This window comes from Neodiprion fabricii, chromosome 4, assembly GCF_021155785.1.
Source record: "Neodiprion fabricii isolate iyNeoFabr1 chromosome 4, iyNeoFabr1.1, whole genome shotgun sequence".
NCBI classification, from domain to species: Eukaryota; Metazoa; Arthropoda; class Insecta; order Hymenoptera; family Diprionidae; genus Neodiprion; species Neodiprion fabricii.
Window position 1 is genome coordinate 4,270,297 of NC_060242.1, and position 18,472 is coordinate 4,288,768.

The following is an 18,472-nucleotide window of genomic DNA, read 5'->3' on the forward strand; positions in this document are numbered from 1 at the left end:
ATGAAAAGCACACGGCTTTCGTTCCAACGGAGAAACGGTCAAGGGAATGTGAAAAAAAATCATGAAATACGCATCGCACTGTTCCTGTATAGTACATTGTATGTACGTGTATAATATATGGATATACAAACCTAGTTACCAAAAAATATGTTCATTAAATACCGCGAAAGAGGCTTTAAAAAATGAGCAACGGTTCACATACTTGCCTCAGATAACACGATGTTATCGCAAAAGGTTATCACCGTGTTTACCAAGTAACCTTTTGCGTTGATCTTTGACCAGCTGGCTCCAATCATCAGGTCTGACCCCGATTACGAGGAACAGATTATCAGAACTACGTATACAGCTAATTCTAAAACAAAATTATCTGTCATCCCGATAGATTTCTTCTTTGTAATCCGTGCACGAATGTGTTTGCGATTTGCGCAAAAAGTATTTGTCCTAACCCGACGCACCGTCACGTTGATAATAAATAATGATGTTCATAACATTATCGCCACACAGAAATTCTGGGGTTAACCGAAAACGCACAATCCGCACTGGTTATATCGGATTCGTATACATATATGTCAAAGTACTTTCAAGTATTTCATAATGCTTATCAAGCTAACGGTAAACATTTACATAATATTATAAATAACGCTCAGAGAGTTGAAGATTACGAGCCTCTTACATATGCGTTACTGTTATCTTATTCGTTAATCTCTTGTTTAAATTTCCCTCGGAGTTTACATTAAAGCACAACATTTCCTCGAAATCTTTTATGGTTTTTTGGTTTCATTTTTGGCAGTTTTTAGGCATGAATAAATCAAGCTATGCCTCTTTTTGCACGCACAATGGAACGGTGAGTGGAATCTCGTCGTAAACATGTTCCGTGTTCTGGTCCAAAGCGTTGTGGCGACATGCCGACGTCGGTGGCCTGTCATAATGGCTTTCCAGGAGATCTGAAAACCAAAAATTCTTCTTTAAAAAATGTCGAAACTTCACAACAAGCGATTAGAGATTGTCGAATTTGCATTACCTTCCATCAGACTCGAGGTTATTTACCGTGAATAGAGAAAAATGAGTAAAGGAATCAAGTTGGTCCCTCAAAAACTGTCTTTCGCAGAGAAGCGACAAGTTTAATGCAAGCGTGACATTGGATGATCAGATCCATTCTTGAAACAACTTTGCAGGTACATGTGAAAATAAGGCTTCCATGGGACACGAGAATTTGAATTCGGCTCACCTCGGATGTTGCCAGAGACACGAATGCTGATGGTTCCCGTCCTGTTGTCGTAGTGTTTGTTCAGCTCGGAGGCGTCGAAGGTTATCAAAGCGGTCTCAGGATTCGTGGCAAATACTGGATTGACGAAAGTCGGTAGAGCTGAAAAGATCGACAGTAAAATTCTAAATGCTTCGAAACTGTTACACTTAAAGTGATATCACCTAAAGGGTTACATGCAGGATATTGGTGGAAATTTTATTTATTCAAGAACGCGGACATAAAGATTACTCGGTGAATCCAATCGAATGTAGTTAAACGTAGGGTCTGGAGAAGTATTTTTAGAAAGAGTCGGCTTCTGAGTTAGCGAACGAATCAAAGCGGGAGATGTTCAGAGGAGGTATGAGAAAAGTGGTAAAAGTAATTTTCATCTATGTGTGCAGGCCCGAGAAGACAAGACGCAAAGTACGCTATTACAGTTAATAGATAAAAATGAAAGCCAGGGACTCTGCCGGACGTGACAAAACAAAGGAACAACGACAAACAAACGAAGACATTGAGAGGTACTCGCGAAAAGTGAGACTTCCATACCAAGACGGGTTTCCAGAACACGACTGGATTAGAAAAAAAGCTCAATTGCACTAAACGATCGTATTTTAAAACGACCTACGAGGAAGCGTCGTGTTTGTTATCTTCAGGCTCTTCGCGTTGTCGCACTTCTCCGGTGTCGAAGCTTCCTTCTTATCGCTGCTGTATATCGAGAGAGGAATGGACTCGAAGAGTTTCGATCTCATGTAGAACACCACGAGGGCAGCGAGGGTGGTTAGACACAGGGAAACAATCGACCCGACAACAATCAGCAAGGTGACGTCGTGCGGCGATTGGGTATCTTCCTGTTCTGTGGATAAAAAAATCACTGACAATTAGGGTTTATGAGTATTTCCGAGTCGAGTAACGGACCGCACTTTCACTCCATGGATGTTCTGTTTCTGACGCTTACCTTTTTGCAGGGATTTCACGTAACCGGGATGAGGTGACGCCGCCTTTTTCACCGTCGACGACGAGTCCGAGCCGCCATCTTCGGCGTTCGCATAACGAAGCCCGTCTTCCGGTCTCGCCACGGTAAAATACGGCAAGGGAAACGAAACTTCGGAAACGGCGACAACGTTTTCTGGAAGAGAAGCACTTTTCTTATAACAATGTTGCGTCAAAGAGACAACAAAAAACCGAAAACGTACCTTCGACGTGCTCCGTAGTCCTGGAAATCCTTGTCGCGATGCCAGTTTCCGTTTTCGCAGCTTCGCTGGCGTCCCCGGAAACTGGTGACGTCGAAGTTTCCGTCTGGATTAAGCCGGAAACTTGAATAGCTCGGAAGAGATCTCCCTGGGTCCAATTTTGCGGAAGGACTGTTTGCGGTGTGTCGATTCTAGAAAATCGACAAATTCCCGTTTCCGGATCGCATGACGGGTACTTTTCGACGCAGTTGCAAACCGACTCGCAACGGAATCCCCATCGACCCTCGGGACAGGCAAGTTTGCAGCTGTGGAAGAAGAAAGCACTGCTTTTATAATAATCACAACTCAAATTCATTCGTTACCACCATTTTTCCTGCACGAAAACGATCTTCTTTTTTGAAATAGAAGATGTTGTAAAAGATAATTACTTATCTGGATAGTGTAACGGACTTATTTCTGTATTACAAAAAATATAATGTCAAACGAATAGAGAAACTTATTTTTCATAGATTTCAGGATGTAACTAAAAATAAAAATTGTTTAGTCACGCAATTTCTATATGTACCATTAGTCTGGTTTGCTCTTTTGTTTTATTACAATTTTGACGAGTTTCTTTCCTCTAAAGTCAACTGCATATGTATTTTAGATTTAACAAACGAGTCCAACCAGTATGTATATGTATAAATTTGTATAAATAAAATTGTAAATATTAACTACAGTTTCAAAGATCATTCATTCACACACAACATTAAAATAACCCGCTTCTCTATTATTTATTATATAAACAAATACCCACTTTCAAATTCAGTTCGATATTTTTCTCTTGTTTGTACAGCTAGTTTTTTCATTAAGCACTAATAGTTTTCTTTTCCTTTACTTAGCTTTCTTATCCTTCTTCATTCTTGCCCAATCAGGTTCCGAAGTTTGTTGATGAAAATAAAGTGGATAGTTGTTAACTGATTTCGTTAAAACGTTGTGCCACATTTTCGTTATGTTTCATTCAGTTTTGGAAATAATGTGACGAGGCTTTGTTTAATAAACAGAAGAACGTAGATTGGAAGACTGTGTTCGAAAATGGATTACGACGCGTTTGCGGTATTGACTCTTCGGCGTCTTTTCGTAAAGTGACTTTCATCGAAACTTCTGCTCAATCACACAATATCAAATCGACTCACCCAGGTCCTTGCCATCCTGCGGGACACTCGCAGATCCCACTAACTGGATTGCAGGATTCTCCCGACGCGCAGTCGCACTGTTGCATGCATTGCTTGCCCCAAGATCCTGGTGGACATTCTGAAAATCGTTTAATTTCAGCGTTGCGAAGTCTTTCATTAACTTTTCATTCTACAAGTACGTGTATATATATAGTGTAGATTCTAGTGATAGATTTTTAATAACATTCGATTCGAAAATAGTACGATTGATTGGAAATAAAAGGTGTGAATGACCCGAAAAAGAATTTAGTTTTTTGCAAAATTGACGAATTTTTGTAGCGACAGAATGAAGGTAGTCAATGAATTAGTCTTGAGTCGTATTTTGCGAAAAAAGTAATATTCGAATTTCGCCAAATCGTTTTAGTTAGCGGAAATCGTCTTGAAAGAGAGAAACCAATATTCTATCAACTACGTAATTTTTAAAAATGTTGACACTTTTTTCGCCAATTTTACAGATTTCTTCACATTCAACGGCACATTGATTCTGAACAGAAAGAAATAGAATTAAAAAAAAAAAAAAAAACACATTATCTTTGCAATATTTCCGAACCTGTCTCAAGATTTGGCAAGTGAGGCAGTTTATCTCGGTAAATTCCAAGTGACTTCCAAGAAGTTCCGAGGAAATTCACAGCTTTCAAACTTGGGGAAAATCACGGTTTCCTGAATCAAACATTCCGTACATTGCGAATCAAGACAGGTGCGGAATATCGACAAGGTGAGGTTCACCTATCAAGGATTTCCTCGGAGTCCGGCATGCGTGCATTTCGCGTTTAAATCTGATCGGCGATTGAACGGATAACCGCATTGCACGGTTGTAAAAGGAGGGCATAAACCAGTTTATAATACTCTCGTTTACGTCTTGTCTTATACGGCTGGTAATTGTTGGGTGAAAAATTGTGGCCGCTCGTCGAGTCCGGAAGTCGGGATGAAAGTTGCACCACGCCCGGTTTGTGATTCAACGCACGCACCTACACACGTCCAATACACGTCTGCGGTCTGCGTTGTTCGAGAAACGCCAGCACGCCTCGCATGAATTATCTGGACGTGTGGGCGGTCGCTCTGAACGCTCGGAATATCTCATCAGACTCCGTTCTCAATTGTAAGGGACTTTTATCGGTGTCGTCTGTCACCGTTAACCAAAATAAAAAACTATAATATGACGATTCAGTCCTTCGGGAGAGGAGGGGAGGCTCATTGAACTAAAATTTATCAAACAAATATCAATTGCAGTATACTCAAAATTTTAAACGACTTAACAGGATTTTCAACTAACAAGCTTCTTGTGGGATGAGAGAAAAAAAAGCGAGGCAAATTCTTTTAGCTTACAATAGTCAGAGGAGAAGAAATATGCAGTGAATGCTGGACGGTGTTTTAACGCCATTAATCCAGAATATAAATATTCTCCTTCGTGTGGACATCGCAGATTTAAGCAAAGAGTGAAAGCCAAAAACTGGGGCTCTGACTTCACGTTGTTGTTACATCGCAACGTTGGATCAAACTGTCAGACATTCGCGTGAAATCGTATTTCTCACGTTCGAACTCAAGATTTCATCTTCCAAAAGGTAGGTAAGAAAAAGTTTGGACTACAGGATGAGAATGATAAGAAATAATCGATTATTATTTCCCGATTAATAGAGTATGATAAATTATTTTTCAAACTCGATTATTTTTCCTCACAATCGGTTTTCGCTTTTTACTTTTATGAACGATGCAATGCAATATCAATTCACGTCATTAAAGTATCAATTATTATCACTGTCTTACTCACTAAGTACTTATTTGATATAACAAGTGATAGATAAATGAATATTTTCTCCTGAAAGTGAAAAATATTTTGATTGAAACTACAAATCATCAAAAAAAAAAAAACTTTTCCGCTATTACGATTACATAGTAAAATTTACGAAATTTTTGTTTCGTATGCGCCGTTTCAAAAAGGAAAAAAATAGGAAACGATCGATGAATCGATTGATTTTTACCGATTCAATCGAGTCGCCCTCGATTATTTTTTTCGACTCGATTAATCGAATGCATAGATTATTTTTATCTCAGCGGCAATCGCAACAGAAACGTAATCCCGTCAATCCAATCGATGTATTTGTACAAATCTCCCAAGTTAAATACTCACGATGAGCGCAGCTGTCGCCTTGATAGCCGGATTCGCACTGGCAAAAATTTGGCGCCAGGCATAGTCCGTTTTTGCAAGAATTGCAAAATGGTATGCATTTCGGTTCGGCCTCAGCCTCGCCATGCAGTTCCTGGATCACGTATCCCTCGCAGCATTCCGATATCGATCTTTGCTCGACGTTGGTCTGAAAACGAGAACGCAAAAACGAACGGTAAGAAGCTGTAGAAGAAATTGGAGAGTGCAAAGTGTGATCGAGATTTCGGATTTTCTCCTTCGATAAATTTTTCTGTTGCGATTATACATAAATATATATATATATATTTCAATTACGTAAAGTGTAGAGGTTGTTGTATAAATTTCTGAACACCGTATAATAATTGTTAAAATTTTTACTTATTACAAAGTGTTCGAGGATTGCCTTTTGTACGTATAATACGTGCGCTGGAAATGATGTTGCGTAATAAAAACGATGTAGAAAAGTGACTTTTGAGAGGACGTGTCGAGAGTTGTCTTGTAACGCAGCAATTCTTCACCGTTCGAGCAGTTCGATCGTTACTTTTATTGCTCCATTATTGTTATTATCGGCGTTGTATCACCGTTACGTAAGTCGTATAAAGTGCCCCGATTGAATCATTCACCTGTTCTGCAAAGTCGCGAGGCTCGCGTTATTATAAACTTTTTATTTTTATCATCACTATTTTATCACTCCTTTCCTCGTTGCGAATCATTATTCGTATTTCAATGGCCCGTAACACGTGTTAAATATCGCCAAGGATAATTCTTCAATAAGTATCTGACTCGGTCAACTCGACGAGTCGATTTCTAACACCTTGGTCTTATTTTTGTTTATCATTTTTCAGTCCGGACTACACGTATAAAATTCCAACACGTCACCTTGTCGCCAAGCATCTCATTAATTATTGTCGAATAATTACGGTCTCGAGAGTGTAAAGAAAGAAACAACAAAGTGGGGGAAAAAAATAATAATAATAAAAAACAGAATAGAAAAACTGGAGGAAGAAAGTATAAAGAAAAAATAAAACAAAACAAATGTGCTGCTCATAGACTCGACTTCAGATTTCGGAATGAAACCACGTCGATCATTCTCCTCCATCCGATTTGACCGTATAAACGTCAACGTAGGAGGCCTGAAACGACTGTCTCATTGTTGGAAAAAAACCAGCAGCGTATAAAGTAGACGCATAAAAGTAAAAACTGATGACTAATCCAGTCTGAATACTTGCCCAAGCCTGGGCCGCCGATTCAACGCCTCGTTTTATCCCACATGTTGCGTTTAATGCAGCTGACGTTATGCAAATGCAGAGTTTTAGTGCCCACTCCGCGAGAAAATATCGCTAATTGATAGCACTACTAGAATAAATTATATAAATCCGTGTTCAAGTGATGATTTTTTTTTTTTTTTTTTGCGAGCCGTCAAGTAGCGAAATTCATCTCATTTACATACCTTTACCAGATGAAAATCCGGTGGCGCTGACACGATCGAAACACGGAAAATGCCTGAAAAATTTTCCCCGCAGTGTGTCGCTTGGGTTGAATTTTTTTTGGAACGAATTCTTTAATCCAGAATCGAGGCCAGGGTTAAACTGTTCCGAATAATTAATCGTCGGGCGAACCTGTGATCGAGAAATGTAAGGCTAAGGCGATAAATAAGCGGAGCCAGAAGATGAGCCTGTTTTTCTTACTCGTAGTGTGAATATGGTTGAAGTCCGAAACCGGTAAATTAACCTCGGCGATAAATTGGCCAATTACCTTCGCATTAACACCGCGGCGCTTGAGACTCGACAAACGAAAAGTTCAGCCGCATAATCAACACCTGTATAATATAATAAGTGGTTAATAAATTTATACACGATAAAAGAGAAAAAAAAAAAAAATTAATAAAGAAGCTGTATAACGGTGAATTAAATGATTAAATTTAGATGCGGTAATTATTTTCACTCGTACGCAGTGAACGTTTTAAACGTGAGTGAGATATTTTTCATCGACGATTATACGGGGATTCGCCGCTTCGGCGATACGGTTCACACATTTGAATGGGAAAAGTGGGAGGAGTTAAAGAAATCGCGAGTAATACCGGCCCGAATTTCGTAACTTTTTACTCCGAGGCAGAAGACGGCTCAATTAATGCCTAATTGGCACAAAGGAATAGTCTGAAATTAGTAGTTAGAACATTATTATATAAAATAAAGGAGCGCTGGAGCCCGGCGAATTTACAGTGTGTAAATGAATAGATCGTTCCTTATTTTCAGGCTTCATAGAATTTAACGTGCGCGTGTTCGTTTCGTCGATTTTCGTCTACTCGTTTCTGTACATCCCATCATTTCAATAGCCAATTAAACCCGAAGACTCGAGTATTTATACCGCCGGATTAGCGATTAGCAATGAACTCGATTACGGCGAGTTGCCAATGTTTAATCATCGGCTGACCAGATCTTTGATCGACGTTCAGGCGATGGTCAAAATAAAATCCCTGAATGCTCCACCGTGAGACCGAGACTTTACACCAGCAATCTCGACTTTCACCGGTCTGCAGCCGATACGCGATACTCGGACAGCTTCTTTCCGGCCGATCTCTGCAATTCGTATAATACTTTATACACACGTGTGTATATACATGTATATGTATGTATGTATAATTCATCCCGGGATGAAAGTGAACGCAATGCGTGCCCGGTGTGTCAGGTATACGTACGTACGTATACGCGTTTGCCGTTTGCACGTATACGTAACGAGATTTAGCACGACGATTATAATCATCGCCCCCTATTAACGCGGCAACGAGCTGGGTGGGATTATTCGCTAACAACTGCAGCGAATTGCACAAGTTTGGATACGCGTGATCCGGGACGCGTAGCTGAAACGCAGAGGAAAACTTGGACGGAAATTGAGTGTGAGAATTTTCTTGACGAGATTAATAATCGAGAAATTATCAATTTTTGAATGTAGTCTAGCGAATTTGTTGGTCAGATTAATGAAGAAGTACCGACTTTTTATGGTAATCGATCAGTCTTCTTGATTTTTACGTTTTTGGGAAACGATGCTGCATAGAACTGTGATTTCAACTGCTCTTATATTGATCATTAACCGTTTGAGTTATACACTGAGAAAAATTTCATTTGATACAGTAACTAGAAAAATGTCATAAAACAGGTATCGTTAAAAAAACTGTTTGAATATCGTTGGAATTATGAAAAACGAGGTACGCCTGACCATTTTGCGCTATCGTCGATCCTTTTTTGGTTATTGGAACGCAAAATCAGTTTGTGAGGTTTACTCTACTTTTTTAATTAAACAAGGCCTTGACGTCAATTTATTCTTGCACAAGCATTAAATTTTCCCAACAGTTGCAAGAAAATATAGCAACAGTGATCGTAATTATAAAGAATAGTAACGGATACTAGACTTGTCGGTAACAGCTGGAAAACCAATTTTCATTTTTTACCTAGAACTATATTTTTCGATTGTGGTTAAAAATAAAAATAGTTAAGGACTGAGCGGTAATCGAGACTAAAAATTTCTCTCAGCGTAGTGGTAAGTATTTTTACCACCTATTTTATATCCATTTTTGTATATATAGAGAACATTTCAACATATTTTTTTCCGGTTTTTTGCTATTTCTGATAGTATACTAATAGGTTTTCGTTATTCGAGAGTCATTATTACGATATAATGTAAATTATTACCGTTGGAAACAAATTGATTGAAAAAAGTCGTGAAAATTGAAGAAATAATTCATTTCCGAGAAAGTTACCCGTCTACACAGATACTCGTTTTACATAAATTTTACGTAAAACTCGATTGAATCCGTAGAAAAACTCTGTCCAAGGGTTTTTGGGCTCGTTGATTACGAATCTGAAATCAGATTTTGAAAATTCAGTACAGCGAATCCAATCAGGGACCCCGGAAACTTCTGCACAGAGTTTTTCGACCGGATTCGATAAAATTTGAAATTTCCGTCCGGCATATCGGATCCGCCATCTTCAATTTTTGCAGTCTCATTTCAGATTCGTAATCAGCGACCCTAAAAACCATGAAATACCATCTTCTTGTTGTAAAAGTTGACCCAGCACAATAATGTTCGATCACTTAACCAATGATTTACTTACGACGCGTCAAGTCTTCCGACAGATTCAAAACTACAACAAGCACTGAACGATAATCGATCACACTGTCAGTTACGTCCTGGCGCAAACAGCGGCTGTTTCTGCATTACGAAATTTCAGTGTTTACACAGCGAGAGGCGTAAACCGTGCAACGTATAGTGCAGGATATTTTATACCTTTACGCCACATGCGATCAAACTTTCTTCAGCGAGAACTACTCCCTAAGAACGTTTGATTTGTAGGAGTGTGTGAAATTTTTACGAGCAAATGAATTTTATCGACATGATATTATCGTTCGCCGCGCCGTGAGACGATGAAGAAGAATTTTCAGACTCGGCGGAAGGAGTCGCCACGATTATTAATATGCGCGTAAGCGTATTCAAAAAAATACTTGGAGTAATGTTTCTCGATTTATTATTACTATTATTACTATTATTATTATTATTATTCATTACATAAACGCGATACTGAGAATCGAATTTCCGAACAAATTTCCTTCAATTTTGCCCCGTCAATTATCGCGGAGTTAGTACGACGCGTCTCGAATTCCACTGTGTTCTTCCGCCTCGAACCAAGCACGCTTCGAAGCTTTTTCAAAGTTACATCGAACGCATTATGCGGATAATTGTTGCGTGCATGGGTACGAGGAAATTCTATAGCCGCATTTGAAATTCGATCATGTAACAAAATCGCACGGTACAAGGTGTGTAGAAAGGATAGTTATGTTAGCGATTTTAAAACCTAGCTGCACTCGGAAGAATAAATTCAATGCACTGTGTAGTTCGGATGAACTTGGGAATAACGCAGGTCGTACCGCGAACCCAAACATCAGTTTTCACCGCGTTCGCCTCGCTAGCTCGAGGCGTGACGCAAGGACACTTCTAGACCGGTTTTCACGTTTTCTATTTTTTTTCTTTTTCCGCAGATTTATTCGTTGCGAAACCGGCGTCAGCCTTGAGATTTGATGAGCGTCCGGTCGATCCGTGTTTCGATAAGACCGGCACTCGCGGTTTTGCAATTTCGAGAGAACCGCAACAAAGCACATATAGCGCAGGTAACTTCGCTATGACCGCGATGATTCAAAATGATCCTTCAACCACTTGAAGTATGCATTTTTCCTTGTGGTATAATTCCGTCAAACTGGGTATGCAAGGATTCTCGAGGTCACTGATTTCAAAAATGGGCTGAGAGAAGTTTTGAAAATTCAAAACGGTGATCCACGATCGTGAATTTTGAAATTCTGACGTCAGATTCGTTTTCAACGACCCTGAAAACCCCTGATTAACAAATTTCAAACGAATCGGATCAATTTTTATATTTTCAGTCCGCCATATTGGATCCGACATTTCGAATTTTGAAATTCTGACGTGGGATTCGCTTTCAGCTACCCGAAAAACCGAAGATCAGAGAGTTCCACTTTTCCAATTTCCCTAACCTTCCCACAATTACATTTGGTCTGTAAAAACAGGCATTTTCAACACTTTGTTTATTTATAGGGTTCACTGTATTCGTCGAATAATCATAAGCCCTCTAAAAATATCAACACTGATATTTTAGAAGTCCAATTATGCATAAACAAAGACAAAAAAAAAAAAATGACAGTGATTTCCCAAAAATTGAATTTTTAAATATTGAACAACCGATTCAAAAAAGGTATCTCACTTATGAAACGCTGTACCGCAAAGTGTTTACTTATTTTTAAATAAGACAAGAGAAGGAACGAATTTACTGTTAAACTTCTCTTTGATGCAAAGACTTCAGACAATCCCGTACACCATACGAGTAATCTTGATATAATGCCAATTTTCCGGACTGTTCAATGAACGGGAAGTCGAGGTGCAACAACCTCGTAAAAGGGAGACCCAAGTTACTTTGTACTCAATAACAAGCTGCGTACGCGTGTATAAATAGACCAACTAGTTGCAGAACAGTTGGCTAGAACGAAAGGCGGCCGGATATGCAACGGCGGCTTGCGATCTCTGAAAATGTTCCAAGTCCTTGCGAATCGTAACGGGTCTTGTGAAGCAGGAGTTCACCAATCATCCCAATCCCCCGAATTTCTAATTGGCGTGTAGATCTGAACGTATTTGGTTCACGGCTAAAGCAGAAAGAGAGAGAAGCGCAGCCTATTACAAAAACGGCGAGCCGTAATTTCGAAGTGTAGATCCGTTCTCGTTTGGTAATACGTGAGTTATGATTATCAAGGCCAAGCCTCGCTGATCGTCTGTATGATGGAGTCGGAATCCAATGATTTTTATCTCGTCGCTGTAAAAGTTTCCGATTTACGGGTAAATATGTGATCGATGCGAATCTTCAGCATCCGCTGCGTTACATCAATGGTAGATCTTTTATCGCGGTGATTATGTTAAACGAATCGAAGATATCATCGATGTTAACTGCAGAAAACGACCGACAAATGATTGAAATCTCTGCAGTTTAGCGACAAAGATTGATCGATCCTTATTTTACGTGATCTGTTCGATCGACTCACCTTGATTCGATATCGTTCCCTCATTTCAATCCGCGTCTTTTCACACCTCGGAGGAACCTGGAGACACCATGTGAACGTTTGTACCATGACAGGCTCCGTGTAAGTTTCTTTGGCAGTGAGGGTGTAGCTGAAACGTAAAAATGACGAATGAAGGTGAAGTGAATGAAATTCCACAGCTCTGAAATCGAGCAAATGAAAGCTGTGGAATTGTTCCACTTGTTGTCAACCAGGTCCGAAAGATTGAAACCTAATTTTGCCGCGGAATGCTAAATTGGAACGAACAACGTCAGCGAATCGTGACTTATTATTAACATTGAGTAATGACAGCGCAGGCAACGAGCATTGCTTCGATCAAACCCTGCATGCACGAGCCCGAGTGGAAAATGATCTCGAGCGGCTAACGACAACTAGATTACCCAGCGAGGCATACCTTTGCATGCTCGTGGATATTGCACATTGCACAATTCTCGGATAAGTGATAAAGAGCGTTCTCCGAGAGTCAGGCTCGAATTGCGGCCGTTCCTTTTGACACGATCAAATCACCGGGAACCGCGTTCGTTGGTCCGGGGAGTGGAGTTTGCGCAGCTCCTTAAAACTGGATCACCGGCAAGCAGCGTCTGAGATCCGGTGAACCCGAAGGTGAAAACTTGATCAGTGTACTCACTTTTCAATCCTGTTGCAGACGTGATCACCGGACAAGGAATTCGCCAACGGCAAGGCTGCCAAGACTGTTAGGACGATACGAAGACTGTCCAGAATCCCGGAACCGAGCATCTTGGAAAGGTAACCGAAGTGCACCTGAAGCAGTGGATAATCGGAACATTGATCGATGGCTTATAACTATTGATTGAATGATTTTTCCTGAACTTGGCAGGGCGTTTTTGCGATTGAACTACGCTGAGGCGCCAACGCGGTGCTTTGGACTGACTATTATGAATCTGACGATGAGCTCGGAAGTCGAGCGGTAATCGGATCGCGTCGGTGGGTGCAAATAGGAAACAGGAAACTAATCGCAATGAAAATAATAACGGCAACTGTACTTCATACCTTGATAACGATGTTATCCTTCCAGCCACGACGGTTTGAGACGAGCGTTTTTATTCCACACGTCACTGGGCGAAGTGCGATCGACGTGCATGAAGTGTACGGTATCGGATTTCGAAGCTAACGACTGCAGACAGCCAACACCGGATGGGTCGTGTGACCGCTTCGCTTCGCCATATCTCCGTCTATCAGACACCGCCAGAACTGTTAACAGAAACCGTTCGGCAAGGATTCACCTCCTGAAATAAATCGCAAATCGTCTCAGGTGGAATGGAACGGTTTGCTATGCGGCCTGAGCTTATTACCTCCACTGAGAGCAATAACATCCTACTTTGGAATTTGGTTTAAGGAAAGCTCATCTCAGATTCTGGTTCAACAAAACCAAATTCAATGATATGATTTCGTTGCTATCAACTGACGATTGGTAGAGACGCACTGATCTTTAGGTAGCGTCACGAACAGTATTATACACAGACAATGAGACGAATTTCTGGTTGTGGTTACAGTTTCATTTTTTATCATAAGCGAAAAATATGTTTCTGGATACGAAATTGAATCTAATTTTGTAACTGTTGCGTGTTGTTCATTTTCATTATGGTAACTGATGCTGTTTTATTTTATTTTTTTTTTCTAACTTGACGTTGGTGCAGGGATGAATCGATGGATGATGGGTACTTATTGAACCGAATGAATGTGGTGAACTGAATAATAAGAAAATTACTATTAGCAAGAAAATTACTTTTGAAGTAAATATTACCGAAGTCGTATAGTCAGAAATTAATTTTCGAACAGAAGATTGGTCTGTAGAAAAAAAAAACCGGCTGCAAGATGCAGATCCTGAGGTGTGATATGTCGATTTTGACATTCGATCGGATGACTGAATATTCAAAAGGCAGATTTGGTCTGCTTCTTGTTATTTTTTATATCTTCGATGTATTCTGGTTTTGAGAAATTACAGTTCGTGAAACTTCTGTCGTTTGGTCCATTGCGTATATGGACAAGAGAGAGAGAAAGAGAAGTAAAAAAGAGAGAGAGAGGTAGAGAGAGGCACATTTATACGGGAAGAACGATAAAATCTGGATTACGAGCGTCGTTCGAGCGGCGAACGGTATAATCATGCAATTTTTTGAGTCGGTATAATGAGTGCAGAATTGCGTAACGTCCTCGAAAGATTGCTGTGACTAAATTCACAGTGATTAATTTTCGTTGCTAATGTCGTATTGCAGCTGAATGCAGGTTACGAGATCGCGTTGTAACGTGTAAATGAAATTGTCCTATCTGGTATGCAAGAAAGATTTGTAGGATGAAGTCGCGTGGACGATTATTAATAGCGCGGAACGAAATCGTAAGAATGATATTACGTGTATATCTATCTACTCGCGAGTCTGAAATAAAACGGCTAATTAATACCTCCTTTCAGAAACAAGCGCTAGAAATATGAGGATAAAAATGAGAGGTATGAGGCGAGTTGATCAATTCGACGGATCGCGAATACATATAATTAAGCAATCACTTTATCACCTCGCAACGCGTTTCGTTGCACCTTAAGTGCGAAATAAATAAATGAATTCTTGCGTGAATAATATCGATTTTATAAACGAGTCGTACATCAATCGAAATTGAGAATAAAAAAAACTTTAATTACTTCTTCTCACGTTTTACTCTTTTTCCTCTTTCCCTATGTTTTGAAACGTAGCTCAATTATGCAGTGAACATGTCCACTTACAAATTGAACGACAACGACAATTCAAATTTTTAGCAAATTCAAACAAATCTCAAGTGATTGCAGAAAAACGGCAACGTACAGAGTCGTTTGCGATTTCCACGAGTGAACAGCCTCTCGGAATTTCCTCTCGTTATTCTCAGCTCGCCAAACTCCTCTCGTTTCAACTATACGGCCAGAAACCGTGGCAAATTCGTTGATCGAGTTTCATCCCACGTTCGATTTTACCGCAGCAGAAACGACGTGGGAAAGTTGAATATCTCCTTTCAATTTATCAGCATTGCCATATTTTTCACTGCCGATAATTATTGCTGTTACCAAAGCCCGACGACCGAGTAATTAGCAGCATTAGCTTATCCTGTTATAGTACATGGGTTGAATACAGTCCGCATCTGGTAATTACAGTCTCGGATTATAAGTGTACATGCACTCGATCCAAGATCTCTAACCCACGATCCAGGATCGCTTGGATCTAGGGACGAGAATTCATGCACGGCACTTGAGCGGCACATGGGATTTCGTTCAAATTGTTTCTGTTTTCTTTCCACTTTTTTTCCCCGCCTCCTTCAGGCGTTTAGGTATCAACTACAAGATGATACGAAAAGCAACCGTCCAGTTTTTTTTTTAAATTTCTTTTTACTTCGTACAGCGCATACGTTTTAATATTGCGCAAGACGCACAAGCTGCCCGGTTTTTATTCCACAATTTAATACGCTGTGTGTTATTATAATAAAAGCGATCGTGAGAATACACCGAAAGATGCAAAGGACAAACGATTGTTGTGCAACATGTTTGTATAATGAACGTTGCTATAATATAACGACTTTGTTTTGATTGGGTTTAATTACTCAGGATCAGACAGATGTGCTCAATTGACATTCTCGGACATATTTTAGTCACCTAGTTTCCAGTTTACACTCTAACCACTTATCTTACTGTTTTTCACCTATTTTACAATTTTTTATTCCCTGCTTCTATCGGTTTATTAACATTTGTAATCAGGGAGAAAAAATGTTTGAACATTGAGAAAGGTAAAATTGAAATTGCAAAGAGGTTTTAAATCGAAAAACAATCAGACCTGTCAAGTAAATCACCCGCATGAGCTGCATTAATAATCTTCACACCGGATTTAACAAATTGCCCACTCGTTAAGATCTTCAGCGTGTAATGCAAATTTCTCGCTCCTAAAACAAGCTGAGTTATGAAGAAATTTAACATCCGTTAACGTTGTATCAGATTCTTTCAACTGGGGCAAGGCCAGAGATTAAAATCGGATCAAAAAACGTGCATTTGTGTTTCCAGTAACTGCCGATAATTTCATTACATGTAAAATGTTTGGCAATGAAATTAACTAACGACTAGAATTTCGTGATCCGAAAAATTATAGTTGATTTAATAATCCGTCGCTCATTTCTGGCGAATCCTTACGATTGGGGTATAAATAATTCCTTTTCTGTTCGTTTTTCTTATTCGAATTGGTAAATCGAAGTGCTGCGAAATCACCGACGAAGCACCGAGAGCGCGAGTTTGCGTAACGTGACAATTTACCACCACCACCATCATCGTCATCGTCATCGTAATTATTATTTCTGTTATTACATTCAACGGCTATGATTAAATTCTTGTCGCAGAGTAAGTAAAAATCGTAATTTCACTTTATTCAATTTTCGGAACAGCAAAACAACAAACTGATTGCAGTCAGTTTTGACTGGCTGATGATGAATGAAAACAGCGTAGATGTGCCTAGATTTATCTAAAAGTAAGTAACTGTCGGTTCATGTGGTAATCCGTTCGTTGCGCATTGTAATGATAAATAACAGGCGTTACATATTGTACACTTGTATACGTGCAGCACGGACTGCGTAGTTTCGTAGATTCAATTTATCAAGCGTTCAATAACGACGAGAAATTGATCACCATACTATTTGTCAATTCGTTGTTATAACTGTAATATCACGAATTGTCTATACGTGTACATGTATCATCCTAACACTTATCTAAGCTTGTTAGTCAAACTTCGTTGCAACGATACTCGACACGAAGCGCTGTCGAATAATTTATACCGGTAAGACACGCGAGCTTAAGGCTTGTTTCCAGAAGCTCAAACAGTCGCAAATGAAGTTGTTTGACAGTTCCGTGAAAAGTTTTAAAGAAAAAATACTACTCTGCCCCGCAAAGGTTATCTTGAATATTTCGAGGAGCTTTTTCTTAAGTTCACAATACCCAAAACCATGCTTAGAAAAATTACAACAGCATGACGATGAACATTTTTGAGAAAGAGCGAGACGCGTTTCTTTACCAAGTTTCCAATCGGGGAACAGATTCTGTGGCAGCAAGAAGTAGGAGAGGGAACCAGTATCCACTTACCTTTAATCGAAAGCTCAGACAACTTGTTACGTCGAGGTGTTGATTTCGTCCGATTTTCCGTTTTATCGGCTAACTTTTCCAAAGCACAAAACGCAGCTTCCGTACCATGCGGAGGATCACAACATCGGGAAAGCACGACACAGACGCAACAACGCACCACGACATGCGGCTGGGTCGAAACGTCGGAAGGCACTCGAGGCACAATGAACTCGACGATGAACCGACCCTCCGACCCTCCGGCTTCAATCTTCTAGCACTAAACTGCGGCACCATGGAGAAGCTCGACAATGCGTGATGACGGATCCAGCGGGGGCGACGTGATCTCTCCGTCTCTCTCCTCTCCTCATTTCTCTCCTCTCTCTCTCTCTCTCTCTCTCTCTCTCGCTCTATTCGGGTCTCGTCGAGGCATCGTTACGTCGTCGAACGAAGAGGCCCAACAACCGTCGACGTATTCGCTGAACAGTTCGGCGGTAACTGATTCTGCAAGAACCCACATTTGCACACCGGGGTCGAGGATCCAATCGACCTCTCGCCACTGCTACGTGAACATTTTACTCATTGATAATTAACCATCCATTCCGCATCCTGATCGCTACGAGTACTCTTCCTTCTCCAGCTACCGCTCGACGACTCTCCAATCTTCCACGAGCACAATTGTCTTCCATAAGAGCTTACCAACGGCAGAATATCCCAGTTGCGAAACGGGATTTCGACTCGCTGATCGACCTTTGACCCCGTCTGGCTTATACCTTGCCTTCTTAATGTGCCTTGCGGGCACTTTTACTTTCTCTGTTGGTACCTTGCGGCGCGTCTTTTCCACACGGTTTCTCGTATTGTCTATTCGCGACTTGTGCTGAACTGCATAATGTGAATCACCGGCACTCCTAGTCGCGGCTCTCCGTTTATACGTTCACCGTAACCCGTGATGCACGACAATGACGA

General features: G+C 40.3%; 1 protein-coding gene across 4 annotated transcripts; it reads right to left on the bottom strand.

Annotated features, from left to right (window-relative positions):
- Positions 1 to 81: 81 nt before the first annotated feature.
- LOC124179964 lies at positions 82 to 17,994 on the bottom strand. Of its 4 annotated transcripts, none has more exons than XM_046564878.1 (11): positions 17,531 to 17,994; positions 13,444 to 13,644; positions 13,061 to 13,194; positions 12,397 to 12,523; positions 5,782 to 5,965; positions 3,615 to 3,732; positions 2,443 to 2,744; positions 2,205 to 2,375; positions 1,875 to 2,102; positions 1,229 to 1,366; positions 82 to 944 (listed from the first exon to the last, which is right to left on the bottom strand). In XM_046564878.1, exons 3-11 carry the CDS (start codon positions 13,168 to 13,170, stop codon positions 814 to 816), a joined length of 1,509 nt encoding a protein of 502 aa, XP_046420834.1. In that variant the 5' UTR covers positions 13,171 to 13,194; positions 13,444 to 13,644; positions 17,531 to 17,994; the 3' UTR covers positions 82 to 813. The 4 variants fall into 4 exon arrangements, with proteins under 4 accessions (XP_046420834.1, XP_046420830.1, XP_046420831.1 ...); XM_046564874.1 differs by having other exon boundaries at positions 1,875 to 2,120; positions 17,531 to 17,993; XM_046564875.1 differs by having other exon boundaries at positions 1,875 to 2,120; positions 13,444 to 13,679; positions 17,531 to 17,993.
- Positions 17,995 to 18,472: the final 478 nt, after the last annotated feature.